The sequence below is a fragment of the Lolium perenne genome, chromosome 3, assembly GCF_019359855.2.
Source record: "Lolium perenne isolate Kyuss_39 chromosome 3, Kyuss_2.0, whole genome shotgun sequence".
In the NCBI taxonomy this organism is placed as follows: Eukaryota; Viridiplantae; Streptophyta; class Magnoliopsida; order Poales; family Poaceae; genus Lolium; species Lolium perenne.
Genome location: NC_067246.2, coordinates 282,922,099 through 282,944,932, shown reverse-complemented (window position 1 = coordinate 282,944,932; position 22,834 = coordinate 282,922,099). Strand labels below are relative to the sequence as shown.

The window sequence follows — 22,834 nt, the reverse complement described above, 5'->3', positions numbered from 1 at the left end:
ATTTCTGAAACCAAAAACAGCAGGAAACAGCAACTGGCTCTTCGGCATCTTGTTAATAGGTTAGTGCCGGAAAATGCATAAATATGACATAAAATATGTATAAAACATGTGTGTATCATCATAAAACAAGCATGGAACATAAGAAATTGTCGATACGTTGGAGACGTATCAGCATCCCCAAGCTTAGTTCCTACTCGTCCCGAGTAGGTAAACGATAACAAAGATAATTTCTGAAGTGACATGCTATCATAATCTTGATCAATACTATTGTAAGCACATATAATGAATGCAGCGATCCGAAGCAATGGTAAAGACAATGAGTAAACAATTGAATCATATAGCAAAGACTTTTCATGAATAGTACTTTCAAGACAAGCATCAATAAGTCTTGCATAAGAGTTAACTCATAAAGCAATAAATTCAAAGTAAAGGCATTGAAGCAACACAAAGGAAGATTAAGTTTCAGCGGTTGCTTTCAACTTGTAACATGTATATCTCATGGATATTGTCAACATAAAGTAATATAATAAGTGCAAATTGTAGGGATTCGTTGCATAGAAAACAAAAATTTTCCTACTGCGAGAACGCAATCCAAGCCAAGATGCAATCTAGAAGACGGTAGCAACGAGGGGATGATCGAGACTAACCCTTGAAGATTTCCAAAGCCTATAAGAGTAGGCTCTTATTGCTGCGGTAGACGATCACTTGCCGCTTGCAAAAGCGCGTAGAAGATCTTGATCACGGTGCCACGATCGGGCAGCACCTCCGTACTCGGTCACACATTCGGTGTTGATGAAGACGACGTCCTTCTCCCCGTTCCAGCGGGCAGCGGAAGTAGTAGATCCTCCTCGGAATCCCGGCAGCACGATGGCGTGGTGGCGGTGGTGGTGGAGATCTCCGGCGGAGCTTCGCTAAGCGTATGCGGGAGATGTGGTGGAGGAGGGGCGCTAGGGTTTGGGAGAGGGGGTCTAGGGCGCCGGCCACTTGGGGGCTGCGGCCTTGGAGGGCTTGGTGTGGCCGGCCAGCCCCTCTCCTCCCCTCTTTATATAGGTGGAAGCCCCAAGGTTTAGGTCAAAGTGTCCGAATAAGACCCCAACAAAAACCTTCCATGTGACCAAACCTAGGGGGAGTGGGACTCCCCCCTTTCCTTGGTGGGGTGGCCGGCCACCATGGTGGGGAGTCCACTTGGGACTCCTCCTCCCTTAGGCTGGCCAGCCAAGGTGGGTGGAGTCCCACCTTCCATGCCGATTTATTCCGGACTCTTCTAGAACCTTCTAGAACCTTCCTGGAAAAATACCGGATCATTTTCAAACCTAAAAAATGACTTCCTATATATGAATCTTATTCTCTGGACCATTCCGGAACTCCTCGTGATGTCCTGGATCACTTCCAAGACTCCGAACAAAACTTCGAACTCCATTCCATATTCCAAATCTACTTAAACGACATCAAACCTTAAGTGTGTCACCCTACGGTTCGCGAACTATGTAGACATGGTTGAGACTTCTCTCCGACCAATAACCAATAGCGGGATCTGGAGATCCATAATGGCTCCCACATATTCAACGATGACTTAGTGATCGAATGAACCATTCACATACGATACCAATTCCCTTTGTCACGCGATATTTTACTTGTCCGAGGTTTAATCATCGGTATCACTCTATACCTTGTTCAACCTCGTCTCCTGACAAGTACTCTTTACTCGTACCGTGGTATGTGGTCTCTTATGAACTTATTCATATGCTTGCAAGACATTAGACGACATTCCACCGAGAGGGCCCAGAGTATATCTATCCGTCATCGGGATGGACAAATCCCACTGTTGATCCATATGCCTCAACTCATACTTTCCGGATACTTAATCCCACCTTTATAACCACCCATTTACGCAGTGGCGTTTGATGTAATCAAAGTACCTTTCCGGTATAAGTGATTTACATGATCTCATGGTCATAAGGACTAGGTAACTATGTATCGAAAGCTTATAGCAAATAACTTAATGACGTGATCTTATGCTACGCTTAATTGGGTGTGTCCATTACATCATTCATATAATGATATAACCTTGTTATTAATAACATCCAATGTTCATGATTATGAAACTAATCATCCATTAATCAACAAGCTAGTTAAGAGGCATACTAGGGACTCTTTGTTGTTCACATAACACAAGTGTATCAATGTTTCGGTTAATACAATTATAGCATGGTATGTAAACATTATCATAAACACAAAGATATATATTATAATAACCATTTTATTATTGCCTCTTGGGCATATCTCCAACAGTCTCCCACTTGCACTAGAGTCAATAATCTAGTTTACATTTGTAAAGATATAACACCTTGGCCTTCCGGTGCTTTATCATGTTTTGCTTACGGGAGAGGTTTTAGTCAACGGATCTGACACGTTCAGAAACGTATGTATTTTGCAATTCATTTGCGTCTGAACGCATCACTCATTTTCCAAATGAGTCGGCATTAAATATGTTTGGTCTTCTGGTGGAACCTTAATTCCGCGGTCTGAAATATGTCACTAATATTGTCACACACAATATAGCTTCAAAGTTCGGACACTATCGGAACTACACCAAGTTCTCAAAGAACTTCTTGACTTAACATCCTTAGTCATTGTCAAAACAATGACATACTCTGCCTTCGTTTGTAGAATCCGTCACAATATTTAGAACTCTTCTAAATCTAGCATAGACAACTTCTAGCTCATTGTGCTACCTTTTTAAACAACACTTAGTCTAATTTGAGATTGAAATTGTATTTTATATGTGACAAAACCAATATTGGTGCAACACCTTACAGCGATTTGTTTGTCATTTATCCATACAAAATTATATATATATATATATATATATATCATTGGTTCTTCTAAAGTAATCAAGGATATTCTTACTGTTGTCCAATACTCATCACATGAATCATTCTGGTCTATGCTCATAACTTTTTAGAGCACAAGATATCTGATTTTGTACATACTATTCATGATCTAAAATCACTCATGTGTTTTTACTCATCGAATGTCAGATACACTCAAGTCTTGTTAAACCTTCACATGACAAAAACATTTTCTTAATATTTCTATATTGAACTACTTCAATATCCATTCTATGTACTTTGACTTAAAACTTATTATGTGTTTCAATCTATCTTCATAGATCTTGACACTAGATATGTTTCAGTCCATATCCTTTCATTGAAGTTAATTTCTCAATGAAACCTTTTTAATCAAGTATATAATTACATCATTTATAACCAACTATATGTCATCTACATAAAGTATTATAAATATGTCTCAGCGCTCCCACTTAATTTCTTGCAAATGCAAGCCTCTTCATCGTCTCTGATGAAATCAAAAACTCTTTGACTATTTCATCTGGTGAAGATTCCAACTCCGTGATACTCACTTCATCCAATTGAAGTTTGTATACCTATCTAGTATTCCACGGACTAGCAAAACTCTTGGTTGTATCTTGTATACATCTTTAATACACACGTCTGATAAGTAATGTATTTTGCCATCCAACTAGCATATCTCATAAAAGAAATATGTAGTGATTACTAGAATAATCCACATAGACTATAAGCATTGCTACGAAAGATCTAATCTTATCGTAGTCAACTCTTTGAACTTTGTCGTAAACAACTTTTCGACAAGTCAAGCTTCATCAATTTTTATAGATCCATTTACTTTCAAAAAGTATTCATCTATCTTGGATTTCATGGCGTAGAGCCATTTTAACGGAGTCAGGGCCCATCATAACTTCTTTGTTTGTAGTTGGTTTATCATTGTTCAAAATCAATCCTTTGTCCACAAATCATTTATTTGATCACAAAGTAAACCATACCTACAAGGTTCAATATGTACTTCGATCTCCATGGCTAAAACACTTTGTAGTCATGGGAGCCATGATCGTCGTGGCCGCTTCCGGAACCAATTCCGATGCTGCGCTACTCTGATCATTATGCTCAGGTTCATAAACTTTATCAAGTTCTATTGTCCTCCCACTCAAAAACTTCGCTAGAAACAATTTCTTGGAAATAAGAAACATTGACAAACACTTTTGTCTTTGTCTCCATAGTGGGAAGAATTCCCAATCAATTCTCTGGGATAACCAACAAAGACATTCATCCGATTTTGGTTGTAAACTATTTACTTATGCTATGCATACCAAAATTTAAGAAAGGACTATTAGGGTTCATACCCATGCCATAACTCGTATGGTGTCATTTCTACGGATCATGATGATGCTCTATTCAGTATAAAAGCGGTAGTCTCTAAAGCATAATCCACAAAATATAATGGCTTTATTTTATTTTATCTCATCATTAATCCAACAAAGTTTGGATACATCTCTTGGATACTTCATCATCACTATGATACTCCAAGAAACGTGAGTTGTAGAACAATTTCATAACTCTCTTAGATGTTCGCTAAAACTCGTAATTCAAATATTTCCACCATGATCCAATCATAGATATTTGACTTTTCTATTACGATGATTTCCACTTCATGCTGAAAATTATTTGAATCCATTCAAATGTTTCAAACTTCTTCCTTATCGAATATATCCACATATACTCAATTCATTGTTGAAAGTTTTCATGAAGTAGAAGAATCTCCCGCACACAACTATATCCAGTGAACCACATACATCATCATGTATTATTCCACTAAGTTAGTTGCCCGTTCAACTCTTGGCCTATGAACGGTATTTTAATCATTCTCTTTAGAAAAGATTTGCAAGCGCCAAATGATTCAAAAATCAAATGACTTCAAAAATCCATTTACATGGAGTTCCTTCATGCGTTCCTTTCTAACATGACCTAAATGGTGGTTCCACAAATAAGTGGAATTCAAATCATTTGCCTTATGGCATTTTAGCGTCAGTGTTATGTATGTGTGTTTCACCATTAAGATTTATAATAACTTATCCATCATACATGGAGTAATGTCATAATTTGAACAACTCATTGTTTTCATTTGACCAGAGCAAAATAACAATTATTAAGTTCTTTATTATAAATTCTAAGGGCTAGATAGAATGCCAACGACGAACATAATAACACTTTATTTTGTTCCAGACGTGTATTCCTATCATATTCCTTGTCAGTCACTTAGGCCATTGTATTCTTGTATTGTGTTGTTTTGTATGACACTTCATACCAACCAATATGGTACTAATACCCAAGAATTTCATTGTGTGACCTAACTAGGAATACAACCATAACATGTATATCATTTATATACACCTGAGCTAGACTTTCTAGTCTTTTCTTTTCTTTTTGCCAAAATATCTTTTGCAGTTTCTCTTTTAGCTTTCCTCATTATTCAGAAAAACACTTCAACATCAATAACTTCTAGGTTTGTTGGTCAAATACCAATAACCTTGAGATTCTTACTTTGAAGTTGATCATCATATGACAAGTGTTCCGGAATTCACTATTAGTAACCTTGTAATATGATGAACAATTTCACTCATAATTTTATCCATTGTATTATGATGACTTTCTGAGACCATGTCTGTACATGCTAGGCTCATAAAGTTTAACCTTAGTATTCGCATGTGCAAATCTGGCTTGCACCCGTTGTATGCACACGCAGAATCTATAACACCCGATCATCACGTGATGCTTCGAAACGACGAGTCTTAGCAACGGTGCATACTAAGGACGATTACTTCATGGATATGCGAATATCGTTAGTGCCCCAATAGTTGGAGGATTGGGACGCCTTGCGTCTTCAACCTTCGTACATTCCCATAAAACTTATGAGTTTATGTAGTCTCACCAAATTATATTCTATCATCTTGCAATAAGGTCTTAGATATCACATATATCTCATACCTTGATTATTTCTGAAAACTAAATTTTCAGCTCCTTACTTTTCAAACAGATTTGAACTTCAAGTTTTACGGAGACAAGATAACTTTAGGTACTAATTGAAACCATAGCTCTTTGAATTAACAATGTGAGGTTTACTAAAAGTTTGCAATAGGACTTAATCAATTCTTGATTCTTTAACAATACGGTACCAATCCGTAAAGTTTCTTGTCAGATTTTAACAGTATTTCTATCTCAATTACAAGACTAGCGCATGGTAGAAAAACGGATGCCAATACTACAAAATTAATTCAAAATACTACTCATACTATGTTTATGATAATTAGTTCATGTTTTAATCTAATTACTAATGAACTCCCACTTAATACAACATCCCTCATAGTTGTTAAGTGGTACACGATCCACATCCACTACACCAAAACCGATCATCACGTGAGATGATGTAGCTTCAATGGTGAACATCAACATGTTGATCATATCATCCACATGACTCGTGTTCAACCTTTCGGTTTCCGTTGTCCCGAGGCCATGTCTGTACATGCTAGGCTCGTCAAGCAAACCCAAGTATTCCGCGTGTGCAACATGGCTTACACCCGTTGTATGTGAACGTTGAGTCTATCACATCCGATCATCACGAGATGCTTCGAAACGACGAACTGTACAACGGTGCATACGAGGGGAGAACACTTTATTATCTTGATATTAATGTGAGGGATCATCTTATAATGCTACCGTCACGTTCTAAGCAAAATAAGATGCATAAAGAATTAACATCACATGCAATTTCATATGTGATATGATATGGCCCTTTAGTCTTTGCGCATTTGATCTTCATCACCAAAGCACGGACATGATCTCCATCATCAACGGGCATGATCTCCATCATCGTCGGCGTAGCGTCAAGGTTCATGGCGCCGTCTTCATGGTTGTTCACCTCATGTAGCAACTATTACAACTACTTTGAAATACTACTCAACATGAAATTTAAAGACAACCATAAGGCTCCTGCCGGTTGCCACAATATAATAATGATCATCTCATACATATTCATCATCACATTATGGCCATATCACATCACCAAACCCTGCAAAAACAAGTTAGACGTCTCTAATTTGGTTTGCATACTTTACGTGGTTTAGGGTTTTCGAGAGAGATCTAATCTACCTACGAACATGAACCACAACGGTGATACTAGTGTTGTCAATAGAAGAGTAAATTGAATCTTCACTATAGTAGGAGAGACAGACACCCACAAAGCCTCTTATGCAATACAAGTTGCATGTCGAACGAGGAACAAGTCTCATGAACGCGGTCATGTAAAGTTAGTCCGGGCCGCTTCATCCCACTATGCCACAAAGATGCAAAGTACTCAAACTAAAGACAACAAAAGCATCAACGCCCACAAAACCATTGTGTTCTACTCGTGCAACCATCTATGCATAGACACGGCTCTGATATCACTGTAGGGATTCGTTGCATAGAAAACAAAAAATTTCCTACCGCGAGAACGCAATCCAAGCCAAGATGCAATCTAGAAGACGGTAGCAACGAGGGGGTGATCGAGACTAACCCTTGAAGATTTCCAAAGCCTATAAGAGTAGGCTCTTATTGCTGCGGTAGACGATCACTTGCCGCTTGCAAAAGCGCGTAGAAGATCTTGATCACGGTGCCACGATCGGGCAGCACCTCCGTACTCGGTCACACGTTCGGTGTTGATGAAGACGACGTCCTTCTCCCCATTCCAGCGGGCAGCGGAAGTAGTAGATCCTCCTCAGAATCCCGGCAGCACGACGGCGTGGTGGCGGTGGTGGTGGAGATCTCCGGCGGAGCTTCGCTAAGCGTATGCGGGAGATGTGGTGGAGGAGGGGCGCTAGGGTTTGGGAGAGGGGGTCTAGGGCGCCGGCCACTTGGGGGTTGCGGCCTTGGAGGGCTTGGTGTGGCCGGCCAGCCCCTCCCCTCCCCTCTTTATATAGGTGGAAGCCCCAAGGTTTAGGTCAAAGTGTCCGAATAAGACCCCAACAAAAACCTTCCATGTGACCAAACCTAGGGGGAGTGGGACTCCCCCCTTTCCTTGGTGGGGTGGCCGGCCACCATGGTGGGGAGTCCACTTGGGACTCCTCCTCCCTTAGGCTGGCCGGCCAAGGTGGGTGGAGTCCCTTCCATGCCGATTTATTCTGGACTCTTCTAGAACCTTCTAGAACCTTCCTGGAAAAATACCGGATCATTTTCAAACCTAGAAAATGACTTCCTATATATGAATCTTATTCTCCGGACCATTCCGGAACTCCTCGTGATGTCCTGGATCCCATCCAAGACTCCGAACAAAACTTTGAACTCCATTCCATATTCCAAATCTACTTAAACGACATCAAACCTTAAGTGTGTCACCCTACGGTTCGCGAACTATGTAGACATGGTTGAGACTTCTCTCCGACCAATAACCAATAGCGGGATCTAGAGATCCATAATGGCTCCCACATATTCAACGATGACTTAGTGATCGAATGAACCATTCACATACGATACCAATTCCCTTTGTCACGCGACATTTTACTTGTCCGAGGTTTGATCATCGGTATCACTCTATACCTTGTTCAACCTCGTCTCCTGACAAGTACTCTTTACTCGTACCGTGGTATGTGGTCTCTTACGAACTTATTCATATGCTTGCAAGACATTAGACGACATTCCACCGAGAGGGCCCAGAGTATATCTATCCGTCATCGGGATGGACAAATCCCACTGTTGATCCATATGCCTCAACTCATACTTTCCGGATACTTAATCCCACCTTTATAACCACCCATTTACGCAGTGGCGTTTGATGTAATCAAAGTACCTTTCCGGTATAAGTGATTTACATGATCTCATGGTCATAAGGACTAGGTAACTATGTATCGAAAGCTTATAGCAAATAACTTAATGACGTGATCTTATGCTACGCTTAATTGGGTGTGTCCATTACATCATTCATATAATGATATAACCTTGTTATTAATAACATCCAATGTTCATGATTATGAAACTAATCATCCATTAATCAACAAGCTAGTTAAGAGGCACACTAGGGACTCTTTGTTGTTCACATAACACACATGTATCAATGTTTCGGTTAATACAATTATAGCATGGTATGTAAACATTATCATAAACATAAAGATATATATTATAATAACCATTTTATTATTGCCTCTTGGGCATATCTCCAACACAAATATGCAAGTATGTAAGAATCAATGCACAATTAACACAAGTGTTTGCTTCTAAGATGGAGAGAAGTAGGTGAACTCACTCAACATAAAAGTAGAAGAATGGCCCTTCGAAGAGGGAAGCATTGATTGCTATATTTGTGCTAGAGCTTTTATTTTGAAAACATAAAGAGAGCATAAAAGTAAAGTTTTGAGAGGTGTTTGTTGTTGTCAACGAATGGTAGTGGGCACTCTAACCCCCTTGCCAGACAGACCTTCAAAGAGCGGCTCCCATGAAAGATTTTTATTTTTGGGTGGCACTCCTTCCAACTTTTGCTTTCACAAACCATGGCCAACCGAATCCTCAGGTGCGTGCCAACAATCTCATACCATGAAGGAGTGCCTTTTTATTTTAGTTTTATTTAGATGACACTCCTCCCCACCTTTACTTTCTCAAGCCATGGCTAACCGAATCCTCGGGTGCCGTCAAACAATAACATACCATGGAGGAGTGTCTATTTGTAAAATTATGAAGGCTAATTAATTGGGGCTGGGAACCCCATTGCCAGCTCTTTTTGCAAAATTATTGGATAAGCGGATGAAGCCACTAGTCCATTGGTGAAAGTTGCCCAACAAGATTGAAAGATAAACACCACATACTTCCTCATGAGCTATAAAACATTGACACAAATAAGAGGTAATAACTTTTGAATTGTTTAAAGGTAGCACTCAAGCAATTTACTTTGGAATGGCAGAGAAATACCATGTAGTAGGTAGGTATGGTGGACACAAGTGGCATAGTTTTTGGCTCAAGGATTTTGGATGCACGAGAAGTAATCCCTCTCAATACAAGACTTAGGCTAGCAAGGTTATTTAAAGCAAACACAAGTATGAACCGGTACAACAAAACTCACATAAAAACATATTGCAAGCATTATAAGACTCTACACTGTCTTCCTTGTTATTCAAACCCTTACTAGAAAATATCTAGACCTTAGAGAGACCAATCATGCAAACCAAATTTTAGCAAGCTCTATGTATTTGTTCACTAATAGGTGCAAAGTATATGATGCAAGAGCTTAAACATGATCCTTATGAGCACAAAAATTGCCAAGTATCAAATTATTCAAGACATTATCCCAATTACCACATGTAGCATTTCCCGTTTCCAACCATATAACAATTAACGAAGCAGATTCAACCTTTGCCATGAACATTATGAGTAAAGCCTAAGGACATATTTGTCCATATGCAACAGCGGAGCGTGTCTCTCTCCCACACAATGAATGCTAGGATCCAACTTTATTCAAACAAAACAAAAACAAAAACATAAAGACGCTCCAAGTAAAGCGCATAAGATGTGATGGAATAAAAATATAGTTTCACTAGAGGAACCTGATAATGTTGGGCATCCCCAAGCTTAGATGCTTGAGTCTTCTTGAAATATGCAGGGATGAACCACCGGGGCATCCCCAAGCTTAGAATTTTCACTCTCCTTGATCATATTGTATCATCCTCCTCTCTTGATCCTTGAAAACTCCCTCCACACCAAACTCAAAACAACTCATTAGAGGGTTAGTGCATAATCAAAATTCACATGTTCAGAGGTGAAATAATCATTCTTAACACTTCTGGACATTGCACAAAGCTACTGAAAGTTAATGGAATAAAGAAATCCATCAAACATAGCAAACAGGAAAGGCAGAATCTGTCAAAACAGAACAGTCCGTAAAGACGAATTTTTTAGGTGCACCAGAATTGCTCAAATGAAAATGCTCAAATTGAATGAAAGTTGCGTACATATCTGAGGATTACTCACGTAAATTGGCAGATTTTTCTGAGTTACCTACAGAGACTACTGCTCAAATTCGTGACAGCAAGAAATCTGTTTCTGCGCAGTAATCCAAATCTAGTATGAACCTTACTATCAAAGACTTTACTTGGCACAACAATGCAATAAAATAAAGATAAGGAGAGGTTGCTACAGTAGTAACAACTTCCAAGACTCAAATATAAAACAATAGTGCTGTAGTAAAATAAAAACATGAGTTATCTCCCAAGAAGTGCCTTCTTTATAGCCATTAAGATGGGCTCAACAATTTTAATGATGCACTCCCAAGAAATAGTAGTTGAAGCGAAAGAGAGCATCAAAAAGCAAATTCAAAACAAATTTAAGCCTAACCCACTTCCTATGAAAAGGAATCTTGTAAATAAACAAATTCATGAAGCATAATGCAACAAGCATAGAAAGGTAACACAAGCGCAGCTTCAAGATTTTCAGCATATAGAGAGGTGTTCTAGTAACATGAAAACTTCTACAACCATATTTTTCTCTCTCATAAAGATTTTCAGTAGCATCATGAACAAACTCAACAATATAACTATCACATAAAACATTCTTATCATGAGCTTCATGCATAAAACTATTACTCTCCACATAAGCATAATCAAATTTATTAATTGTAGTGGGAGCAAATTCAACAAAGTAACTATCATTATTATTCTCATCAAGTGTAGGAGGCATAGTATAATCATAATAAAATTTACTCTCCATAGTAGGAGGCACCAAAAGACCACTATCATTATAATCATCATAAATAGGAGGCAAAGTATCATCAAAGTAAATTTTCTCCTCCATGCCTGGGGGACTTAAAATATCATGCTCATCAAAACTAGCTTCCCCAAGCTTAGAATTTTCCATATCATTAGCAACAATGGTGTTCAAAGCGTTCATACTAATAACATTGCTACTAGCATGCAAATAAGGTTCCATAGGTTTTTTAATTTTAGCATCAAACAATCCATGTCTTAACTCAGGAAATAGATTAAAAAGCTCACGGTTATTTTCCATTATGCCTAACTAGCGAACAAGAAACAAAAAGATGCATGGAATTAAGTAAAGTAAAACAAGTAACTATTTTTTTTGTATTTTTGATATAATAAAGCAAACAAAGCAGTAAATAAAAATAAAGCAAGACAAAAACAAAGTAAAGAGATTGGAAGTGGAGACTCCCCTTGCAGCGTGTCTTGATCTCCCCGGCAACGGCGCCAGAAAAAGTGCTGCTTGTGACGGTAAAGCACATGTCCGTTGGGAACCCCAAGAGGAAGATATGTGCGTACAGCGGCAAGTTTTCCCTCAGAAAGAAACCAAGGTTATCGAACCAGTAGGAGCGAAGAAGCACGTTGAAGGTTGATGGCGGCGGAGTGTAGTGCGGCGCAACACCAGGGATTCCGGCGCCAACGTGGAACCTGCACAACACAACCAAGATACTTTGCCCCAACTTAACAGTGAGGTTGTCAATCTCACCGGCTTGCTGTAACAAAGGATTAGATGTATAGTTTGGATGATGATGTTTGCAGAAAACAGTAAAAACGAGTATTGCAGTAGATTATATTTGATGTAAAAGAATGGACCGGGGTCCACAGTTCACTAGTGGTGTCTCTCCCATAAGATAAATAGCATGTTGGGTGAACAAATTACAGTTGAGCAATTGACAAATAAAGATAGCATGACAATGCACATACATGTTATGATGAGTAGTGTGAAATTCAATTGAGCATTACGACAAAGTACATAGACCGCTATCCAGCATGCATCTATGCCTAAAAAGTCCACCTTCAGGTTATCATCCGAACCCTTTCAGTATTAAGTTGCAAACAACAGACAATTGCATTAAGTATGGTACGTAATGTAATCAACAAATACATCCTTAGACATAGCATTGATGTTTTATCCCTAGTGACAACAGCATATCCACAACCTTAGAACTTTCTCACATCCGTCCTGCATTTAATGGAGGCATGAACCCACTATCGAGCATAAATACTCCCTCTTGGAGTTACAAGTAACGACTTGGCCAGAGCCTCTACTAATAACGGAGAGCATGCAAGATCATAAACAACACATATATGATAGGTTGATAATCAACATAACATAGCATTCAATATTCATCGGATCCCAACAAACGCAACATGTAGCATTACAAATAGATGATCTTGATCATGTTAGGCAGCTCACAAGATCGAACAATGATAGCACATGAGGAGAAGACAACCATCTAGCTACTGCTATGGACCCATAGTCCAGGGGTGAACTACTCACGCATCACTCCGGAGGCGACCATGGCGGTGAAGAGTCCCCCGGGAGATGATTCCCTTCTCCGGCAGGGTGCCGGAGGCGATCTCCTGTATCCCCCGAGATGGGATTGGCGGCGGCGGCATCTCTGGAAGGTTTTCCGTATCGTGGCTCTCGGTACTGGAGTTATTCTCGACGAAGGCTTATGTAGGCGGAAGGGTAGGTCAGGGGCGCCACGAGGGGCCCACACAACAGGGCGGCGCGGCCCCAGGCCTGGCCGTGCGGCCTTGGCGTGTCGCCGCCTCGTCGCCCCACTTCATTTCCCTTTCGGACTTCTGGAAGCTTCGTCGAAAAATAATATCCTGGGCGTTGATTTCGTCCAATTCCGAGAATATTTCCTTACTAGGATTTCTGAAACCAAAAACAACAGAAAACAACAACTGGCTCTTCGGTATCTTGTTAATAGGTTAGTGCCGGAAAATGCATAAATATGACATAAAGTATGTATAAAACATGTGTGTATCATCATAAAACAAGCATGGAACATAAGAAATTATCGATACGTTGGAGACGTATCAGTGTGGGAAGGCTGCTGCATCTTTTGAGGTGTGGGTCGTCTGTGATATAAACCGCCCGTCATGCTCTCCAAATGAGCTGCAACTTCTTTGATTGCGTTGTGGTGCCACTACTAGGTCGGTCAATGAGATCGGCTAAGAATCGCACTTGGGAAGAATGGCATTGAGATTCGTGCAAGACACATGTCATCTTACCAGGTAGCTGTACACCGGTCCAGAAATAGATCAGGTCTTAATAAAAAAATCCCGCGAGCATGGTAGTAGCGAGAAAATGGACAGGAATTTGGTGCACATGGGTGCGAGTGCTCTCTTCACTTTTAGTTTTCTGAAATTTTTAAAATCTCACACTTTTATGTTTTCAAAAATTATGGCGTTAAATATGCAGATAGATATATACGGGTGGGGTGTTATGGCGTTAAATATGCAGATAGATATGTTCATCAGAAGTGTATGCAAAAAAGTACACCCCACCCGTATATATCTATCTACATATTTAACATCATAATTTTTTAAAACTTAGAAATGTAAGATTTAAAAAAATTTTAAAATCTAAAATGAGAAGAGCACTGGTGTCCGTGTCAAAGACACTTTCCACGAGAAAATATGGTACAGTAACGAAAAGTATGCCGGTGCGATCAAATCTGTCATCGCCAATGGCTTCCCGACAGGTGGGATGTATCTCGGCTGTCCAGTTCAACGACTTCATCCTGGCCGTCCACTTTGTGATACTAGTACTACTAGACAATAAATACATTGCCTCCGCACAATTGCACAACCAGACCAAAGAATTCCACGCCGCGTTCTCCTCCGCGACACGCAACCTCCCCTCCAGATCTAGTCTAGACGAACACGCCTCCTCCACCACACAATCCCAACTATAGCTCCAGATCGGAAGCAGAGTTCGCGCCATAATCCCTTTGTAGTTTACGAATCGAACTCGATCCGATCTCGGTATTATGAGCTTCTCGACCGTGATTTATGCGCAACCCCCGTGCGTTGTCTCTTCCGCAGGTTCCGGCGACGCGGTGGGCTTCCGGCGATCTCGAATCGAGACGCGAGGCGGCTGCTTCCGTGAACGGAATCGCCAGATCCGTCCGTCCGGCGAGCCAGATCCGATGCTGGTGAGTATTTTTGGCCGTGAATACCGTCTGTTTAGCATGGTTAAGGTCTAGATGTGTCGCGTGCGTGTGGGGATCTGCTTACCTAATTGTCTTTTCGGGTTTGACTTGTAGATCCGATATCTCGCGGCGGATCTGGGTTGTTTCTGCCGGTCTGGAGTTGGCGTGGCGACGAGGATGGAGTTTTTACCGGCGTGTTCGTCGGATCCTGCCTCGTTCGACGACGACGTCTCTTTGTAATAATTATTCGGATGCGATTTCGATGATTATCAGATCTAAGAGATCGGGGGTGGCTGCAAGGTAAGAACATGTAACAAGGGATGTGACACCTAGAGGCCTTTGCCATGTTGGGTGCGCTCGCATGGCAGGCCACCACCGTAATAAAGACGATTCTTGTGTCTCGGGGGGAGATCGCACGGGGGTTATTTTATTTTAGCCCCGGGTTCTCCCCCTGTGTGTCTGGTGTCCTCTTGCTTCTGCCCGTCAAAATCGATCAATCTTCCTGGCACAAATTTACCGCCGCGAATCGATCATGGAGCAATCATCAAAGACCAAAGGTACAATCGCTAATTTACAGCTGAAATATACACTAACTATATATCCACTTTCCGTGATCCTTTATGTAGTTTGATGTCATGTTGAATTCACCGTTTCTGAAAGTCAACTTATAATTTGAAATCGCAGCACTCTACTTGGAACTAATCATTGTGGACATCCAGTTTACTCCGAGCACATCACAAAATTTTCAACAATACATATATTGTCTAATGGAACCAACTTGCCGTTTATGGCTTTCAGTCTCGTACAGAGTATTTGGTTCATCACTTCATCTGTCAATACATTTCTTGTTTTGTTTCGTCGGTAGTACATCTCACTTTTATTCTCCCGTAATACTCCTGGAGTATATGATAAAGCCTTTTGTTTTGTAAGTTTTTGTACAATGTTTGACCCTTTATCTATTGGGGTCCCTTGATGTCATGATTTCATTGTTTCTGGAAGTCAGTTGATTTATACATTGAAATCACAGCACTCTACCTGAGCAAATATTGTAATGATTTTTTTTTTAAATTGACACGTACGAAATCTATATGGAGATCCAATTTAGTCCCAGCACATCACAAATTTTTGAACAATGTATAGTCCAATGATACCAGCTTGGCATTGAAGACTTTCAGTCTCCTTCAGTCAATACACTTGTGATTTGTTTCATTGGTGATACATCTGTCTTTGGTTGTTTTATTTACTCGTGGATGTGTAAATTTCTGTATAATGTTTGACCCTGTATCTAGCGGGTTCTTGTATATTCTGTAGTACTCTAGCTTAACACAATATAATTTTTGTAACCTGCTAATCCCGCAGCTGTATCTTACACATCTGTCTGCCTCTTTGGCCTGTTTTGGAGCTGTTCTTCGAGTTTTCCTTCAACTTGAGAAGACTCCTTCAAGAATCTTTGGGCTGCGATTATTTGTCGACTACAGGGTTGTATGGCCCTTTGCAGAATTGGCTCTATGCTTACTGAAACTTTTTCAGATGTACTACTAACTCAAATTCATATTCGCTATTCCGTACCATGCAATTTATATTATGTGCTATTTCATACTCAGCAAGCATTTTCTGTTTGGTTATTTTGAAAGTTAATTTAGGTGGAGAAATATTTGCCAGAATTTCTTTTAAGTTTTTTTTGCTGAATACAAATATTTTTATGTATTTGAAGCTCTCTTCAGTTCACATAGAACCTGAAGGATTGGTGTTGCGTACCAGAGTATCTCAAGGTGTAGAACTACTTATCTGAGGGTAAAGGCTTGTCATCAGCAAAATATAAAAATGCTTCATCAGGTTTTTAAATATCTTATAACTAAGTGGTGTATAATTTGTGGAATCCATTTTCAGATTTGTTATTTTGAGTTTTTAATGTCTTCTATCTATTTATTCCTTTATTTTATGTACATATATAATGATCATCTGCTCCTGGTGTTGTGCTGCTATTGTGGATCTTTTCTCTGTTCGGAGATATCTCCGTGGATTGTTTGCATAATATGCAGAGTCCCGGATAGAAGGTGGTTCGATCCCACCAAGATTCGTCTAAATCCCGGTGGTATCCAAAACAAACATAATAGACATTTGTAACCGGATGCCTCTACAACTAAAATAACATATCTGACAAAACTAAGGCACTTTTCTTTTGGGTGGAGGTGGTATATTTGTTACGTAACCGTAATGTGCCATATTTAAGATAGTTGTACTAATTCATCCCCTGTTAAATAAAAATCATTTATTTTTCTGTTATCTTGCAAATGCCTTATTTTCCATTCCATTCTACATAAATTTTGGAGGTTTCTACTGCTTTGAATCCTTTAGGGCAAGCCTTAAGACGGTAAGGCAGTGTGAAATACACTGCTGGCTCATGTGATTTATAGTTAGTCCAATATTTAGTACCCCGTCTGATCCAAATTAATTAACTCAATTTTGTCTAGATACACACCTGTTGACTAGATAATTTAAATCTAGATAAAATTGAGTCAATTAATATGAATCAGAGGAGTACTATAAAGTTTTTTTTAGCTAATTGCGAATATATCTATCAATCAGAGGGAAAGAAGTACTCATGAAAAATGTGTGTTCCGAAGAAGGCATGGGCTTTTCGTTGATACGCATTCTACTTCATATGATCGGGTATTCAGACATTGAAAAATGCCGCATATGGCAAGTCAGTGATGGGATGAAGAAATGCCCACGTATATCAAATCTATCAACATTTGGGAGGACAAGTGTGGGTCTCTCTTTATTAGAGTGGATGAGTTAATAAACCCAACTACCAATCAATGTGATAAAGAGCTCAACGATGGAACATTTTGGAGAGTTGATGCGTGTAAGATAAGGCTATTCCATATTTCCATTGCCTAGCTTTGACATTGAGATTTGCAGCGTGGAATCTAATAAAGAACAATATATTCTCGCTAAGATCAACAAAGACAAAGGAGACAAACATAACAATTTTTTGAAGTTCGAGTGGGGATAATTATCTTTAATTTTAAAGAAATGGCTGAAAAAATACCAGTTGACAATGCCCATTATGTGTGACAGGAAGAAAACATGTTACTACTTTTCTGTCTGAGAGCGAGACTGACACTGGAAAAATGTTGGCTTGGACCTCAAAATTGTTGAGACATGTTTTATGGACTTGTGGGCCAGATAGTCCTTAAATATCTATACAAAGCAGTCAAAAGCTAGTACTCTTGGGCAGCTTGTTACAGCTTGAACATATGCAACAACTTGCTGGTTCTTCAGGCGGGAGAAGGCGAAGATAGTTAGCGGCGACCGTTCAAATGAAGATATGACATCTATGGTGGCGATAAACTCTTTGGCAGCAATCTTCTGAGCTGCTATTGCCAAAGGCCAAACACAAGAAAATTGGATGGTCTAAACCCCACAGGATTGTGTGAATGTCAATGTCGACGCTTCATTTGATGATGATAGTCTAAGAGGGACGAGGACAAGTGTTGTTATCTACTAAACTCAAGGTCTTTTATGGCTGAATACAACAAGACAATTGATCACGCTTTTGGTGTGTTGACGGCTGAGACTAGCTTTGAAACATGGCCTGGAGTTAGCCAATCTATTGGATATAACTGTGTCATCATGAACTCAAATACAGTAGTATGAAAGTGATTGAGATATGAAAAATGGGGCGATCAGTCATGGAATAGCTACCATCTAGCATGTTTTAAAATTCAGTTTGAACATGTACCAAGGAAAGCCAATAGTGTGGCTCATAAGTTATCAAAAATAGCTAGATATTCTGCTCTTCCCAGGCGGTGAGCTTTCCCCGATGACTCAAAGCTTGTCCCTTTTCAATTGACCAGCCCATTATTCATTGAAGTCTCTGAGCTCAGAGTAATTCTCCCACGTGTCCCATTGTTTCCCCTTGTGTATGTTTCCTACACATGCATGACGTTTTGTAAATGGCGCTCCATCCAAACCAGTTACCTTTATGTTACTCGTACTTGTGAGTAGATGACATGTGGGCAGAAAAGGAAGACTTCTTCGCAGCTGGAGAAATTTACAGAGTCATCAGAATATAAACTAATATATTGAATCGCATACAATGAAACTAACAATAGAATGACCAAGCAGACGAGCCTGGACGTCTCCCCTCCCCCGTCACTGTGCGAGAGGGGCGATTTTTTCCACCTCCCAGTCGAACCACCACCTCGCCGTCGATCCGATAGATCCCTCGCCCTCCGCCGGCCGCTCCGGCGGCGGGAGGGTGGGGGATCTCCGCCTCACGTGTGTAGATATGGATGGCTCTTTTGGGGCTTCAACCGGCGGCGCTGAGGAGAAGCTGGGGCCGCCGGCGTTGCTTTTGGTGCAGGTGGGCGTCTTCTTCGGCGACGGCGCTCGTGGAGCTCCGTGGTGGCGCACCTGCTTGCCTAGCACCCGCGAATCGGAGGATTCGTGCCGTGCTCTCAGCCCCGGCCAGATCTTGCGGCGGCGGATCTGGGTGAATAAGAAGATGAAGGCCGCTGTTCATGGAGACCGCGTCGACGGCGGTGGCGGTGCAGGGCGGAGGTTCTGCGGAGCCGAGTGGCGTCGACTTCCCGTTCGTACAGGGGTGACTTCCGATCCAAGGCTTTGGGGAGTTCGTGCGGCGGCGCGCCGGCGCGACGTTCTCGTTGCCGTCTCCGCTGTTGGGGTTCAGAAGGACCTATGTGTATTTTCTTTCTTGTTTCTGGACTGTTCTGTAAGAACCGCGGTTTAATATGAACAGGGTTGTTCTCGCAAAAAAAAAAAAAAAAAAAACTAACAATAGAATAAAGAAAATGAATTTTGCAAACAACCAATGGTCTGCATGCATCCAAACAATGTGCCTAACGTGGGTAGTACCCCATGGGCCATGGCCATGTTGCATGGGGCTGAGAGAACGGCTTTGGTAACCAAACACGCCTCAAATGGATCCTTTTAAACACATTTGGTAACCCATAATCCTTTTAAAGATCAAAATATTCTTATGTGGCAGTTTTTTTTTGGGTACGCCAACTATTGGCTGACCAAATCAAAAGCGCAATATATAGCACATGATCTGGATTTTGCTCTCTTTGTGGGAGCATAAAAGATTCTGATACATCTTCTTTAGGTGTGGGTCTTAGCTCGTTTCGTGTGGAGTTATGTGTGCTCGTGGCTTAGCGACCACTGGACGTTCATACCTTCACTTGTTTCCTTGTTTTGATGGATGGTTTTCTGGAGCAGTCATAAGACACTATCTGCAATCATCTAATTGGTTGTGTTTCTTAAATGTTGACATTTCTTCGACAATGGAAGCCGTTTTTCGCATATTGCTCTATAATATCGTTTCTTTGTGCTCCGGATTCAGTTCCAGTTCCATGCCGCACCATCCTTAGCCTCAGTCGGGGGAGAGCGGCGTTTGCTCCGTGCATGCGACCTTGAGTGCACGAAATCATTCAGTTTCATTGTATGAAAAATTGTTTGAGATTCTTGAAACTTGATGAAACTGAATAATGCCTACCAACATGGATCTGGAAGTATAAAAATGGATTTGTCCGATGGTAGAAACATACACGGGAGGTCCCTGCACGTGATAAAATTGTCTTTAGTCGCCTAGTTTGTTACATTTTTGTTCTGTCTTTGTACCGAACCTGTTCGGTCTCTGTTGGCATGTTGTTTAACTTGCATCTGCATTGTTGTATAGCCTACTCGACCATATGTTGGCTTTATTTATAAAGTTGTCTTATATAGTATACGGTCCTTCGGAAAATGCCTTTGGCACATGAGCACCAGTGCTCCTAGGATTTGAAAACATATTCTTGGGACTCCAAACATATTTGAAATTAAATATGCTCATACATATACACATTCCAAAGGTACTGTAGAAATTTCAGGGGAGGGAGGAAGGGGATATGTTATATTTTAAGCTATACAAAAAGAACAAATTTCAGACAAAAATTTGAGTTTTCTATCCCTATGTATATAGCCACAATCTTGTTTTTTTAGCTCAAAATACAGCACAAATTCGAAAATTCGCACGAGTATTAAGGACATGTGTACGTGTTCATTTAATACATTTTATGATCTTGAAACACAAAAATACAATTTTTAATTGTTTCAAAAATCAGGAGATGATCGGGTGCACCAAATATGTTCTCACTCACTGTCCTTCGTCTAAAAAAAACTGAGGCTAAATGAAGTTCTCCAAAAACGAGTTCCCTTCTTTACCGCTCAAAACAAATCGTCACCTAGTAAAACCAGTCAATATGAGCCGCCGGCCCGCCTATGCTTCTCCGGTGCACTTTCCAACAAGAGACACCGTTGATTCACTGCCCCGTTCGTTGCCTGCTCGCACCTTCCTAGCCTCGGTAAACACAGAGTCCCTGGTGATCAGTCAAGAACGCCTGCAGCATCAAAACCCCATACTACAAGTATAAAAATCCATCAGCATCTTTAACCATTCCACTAGCTTAATCAGCTAAGGCTCAAAAGCACATATATGCACTCGACCAGGACTCCATAAACACCCGTAGTCCGTGCCTCGGCGATCGAAATGGCGTCTCAAGAGCACAAGATCGACCACCTCGACCAAGGCTACAACGGCCCGATCATCCCTCACAAAGATCCCCCCACCCCGCGACGCCTCCCGTGCGTCGCCGTCGCCAACCCATACGCCCTCCTCTGCACGGCCTTCCGCGCGCTAACCTTTGTGCTCATCGCCGTCGGCGTCGTCGCCCTGGTGCTCTCGCTCGTCTTCCAGCTCCTGAACCTCAAGGCTTACGTCGACTCCGCGATGTTCACCCGCTTCGACCTCGGAACCGGCGGCAACGGCACCACCGCTGAGGTGCACTACAACCTCACCGTGGCCTTGAGCATCCTCAACCCGAACCCCAAGCGCGCCGTGGTGTACCGAAGCCTGGAGGCCGTGGCGCTCTACGCAGGAGAGCGCTTCGAGTACATGAGCTTTCCGCGGATGTGGCAGGAGCGGAAGAACAGGACGGAGATACGGCCGAGCTTCGACGGTCAGAGCCCCGTCGCTGCGGCACCGTCGGCGGCGTTCGGACGGGAGAAAGGAGAGGGTTTCTTCAACATTAACGTCAAGGTCTACACGAGGGTGCGCCTGAATGTGGCCATCGTGAATAGCGTCGTGTACAGTCCGGAGGTGGATTGTTATGTCACTGTTCCCGACCCAGGCAACTCGACGGCGGTGGCGCAGGGGTTCGCGGCAACGGAGTGCGCACATGTCGACGACTGCTCATTATTGAAAAACGAAAATTTAGGTGGAGAAGATTAGTATACTCCAGTAGAGCTAAAGTTGGGTAGACGATTAATTTGAAAAAAAAAAGTTGGGTAGACGATTAAGTACTACAGTATCACTGCAAAATCTAATTTGGCTCACGGATGTATACATTGTGTGAAAACATATTTTGAAATATCAAAATATTCTGAAATAAATTTCCTCTATGTTTGTACATACGTTTTCGAAAAAAGAATATTTTTGGTGTCCTATTTAAAAAGATTTTTTTTGTGATTCAACATGACTATTCACATAATAATATTTCTTTTTGCCTTTTTACACGCACCACATAAAATGTCTTTTTCCTCCAAAACTTGTGTGGTAACATAAAATATCTTGATGTACATGCAAAATTTTATTTCAGTTTTTTTATTTTGTTTTTATGCATTTCTTACAATAGTTTCATATGTACCTATGAGCCAAAGTATCACCTTATGGTACAAGATTTTGGTTTATACTACTCCCTCCGGTCCTAAATATAAGCCATATAGTGTTTTGAGAAAAATTCCATAATATAAAGTTTACTACGTTGCCCCACTTGTATGGAAAATATTTTTAGTGATTCGATTCTGTTTTTTTAGCTTATGCAAAGTCCTCTATTAGCTCACGTTAATTGCCTATGGTTAATCCTAACCAAACAAGGTGTAATTTTTTCCAAAAGTCCGTTTCTTAATTTCCGTGCCAAAAACTATATGGCTTATATTTAGGAACGGAGGGAGT

The 22,834-nt window shown here is 40.9% G+C and overlaps 1 protein-coding gene and 1 long non-coding RNA gene across 2 annotated transcripts; both read left to right on the top strand.

Annotated features, from left to right (window-relative positions):
* The first annotated feature begins 14,429 nt into the window (after positions 1-14,429).
* LOC139838604 (uncharacterized) lies at positions 14,430-15,260 on the top strand. The gene is made up of 2 exons (XR_011756087.1): positions 14,430-14,817; positions 14,929-15,260. It is a non-coding gene; the product is annotated as an uncharacterized lncRNA (long non-coding RNA).
* A 6,072-nt stretch (positions 15,261-21,332) lies between these two features.
* Positions 21,333-22,111, top strand: LOC127339988 (NDR1/HIN1-like protein 10). Its single transcript, XM_051365773.1, has one exon. It carries the CDS (start codon positions 21,371-21,373, stop codon positions 22,109-22,111), a length of 741 nt encoding a protein of 246 aa, XP_051221733.1. The 5' UTR covers positions 21,333-21,370.
* Positions 22,112-22,834: the final 723 nt, after the last annotated feature.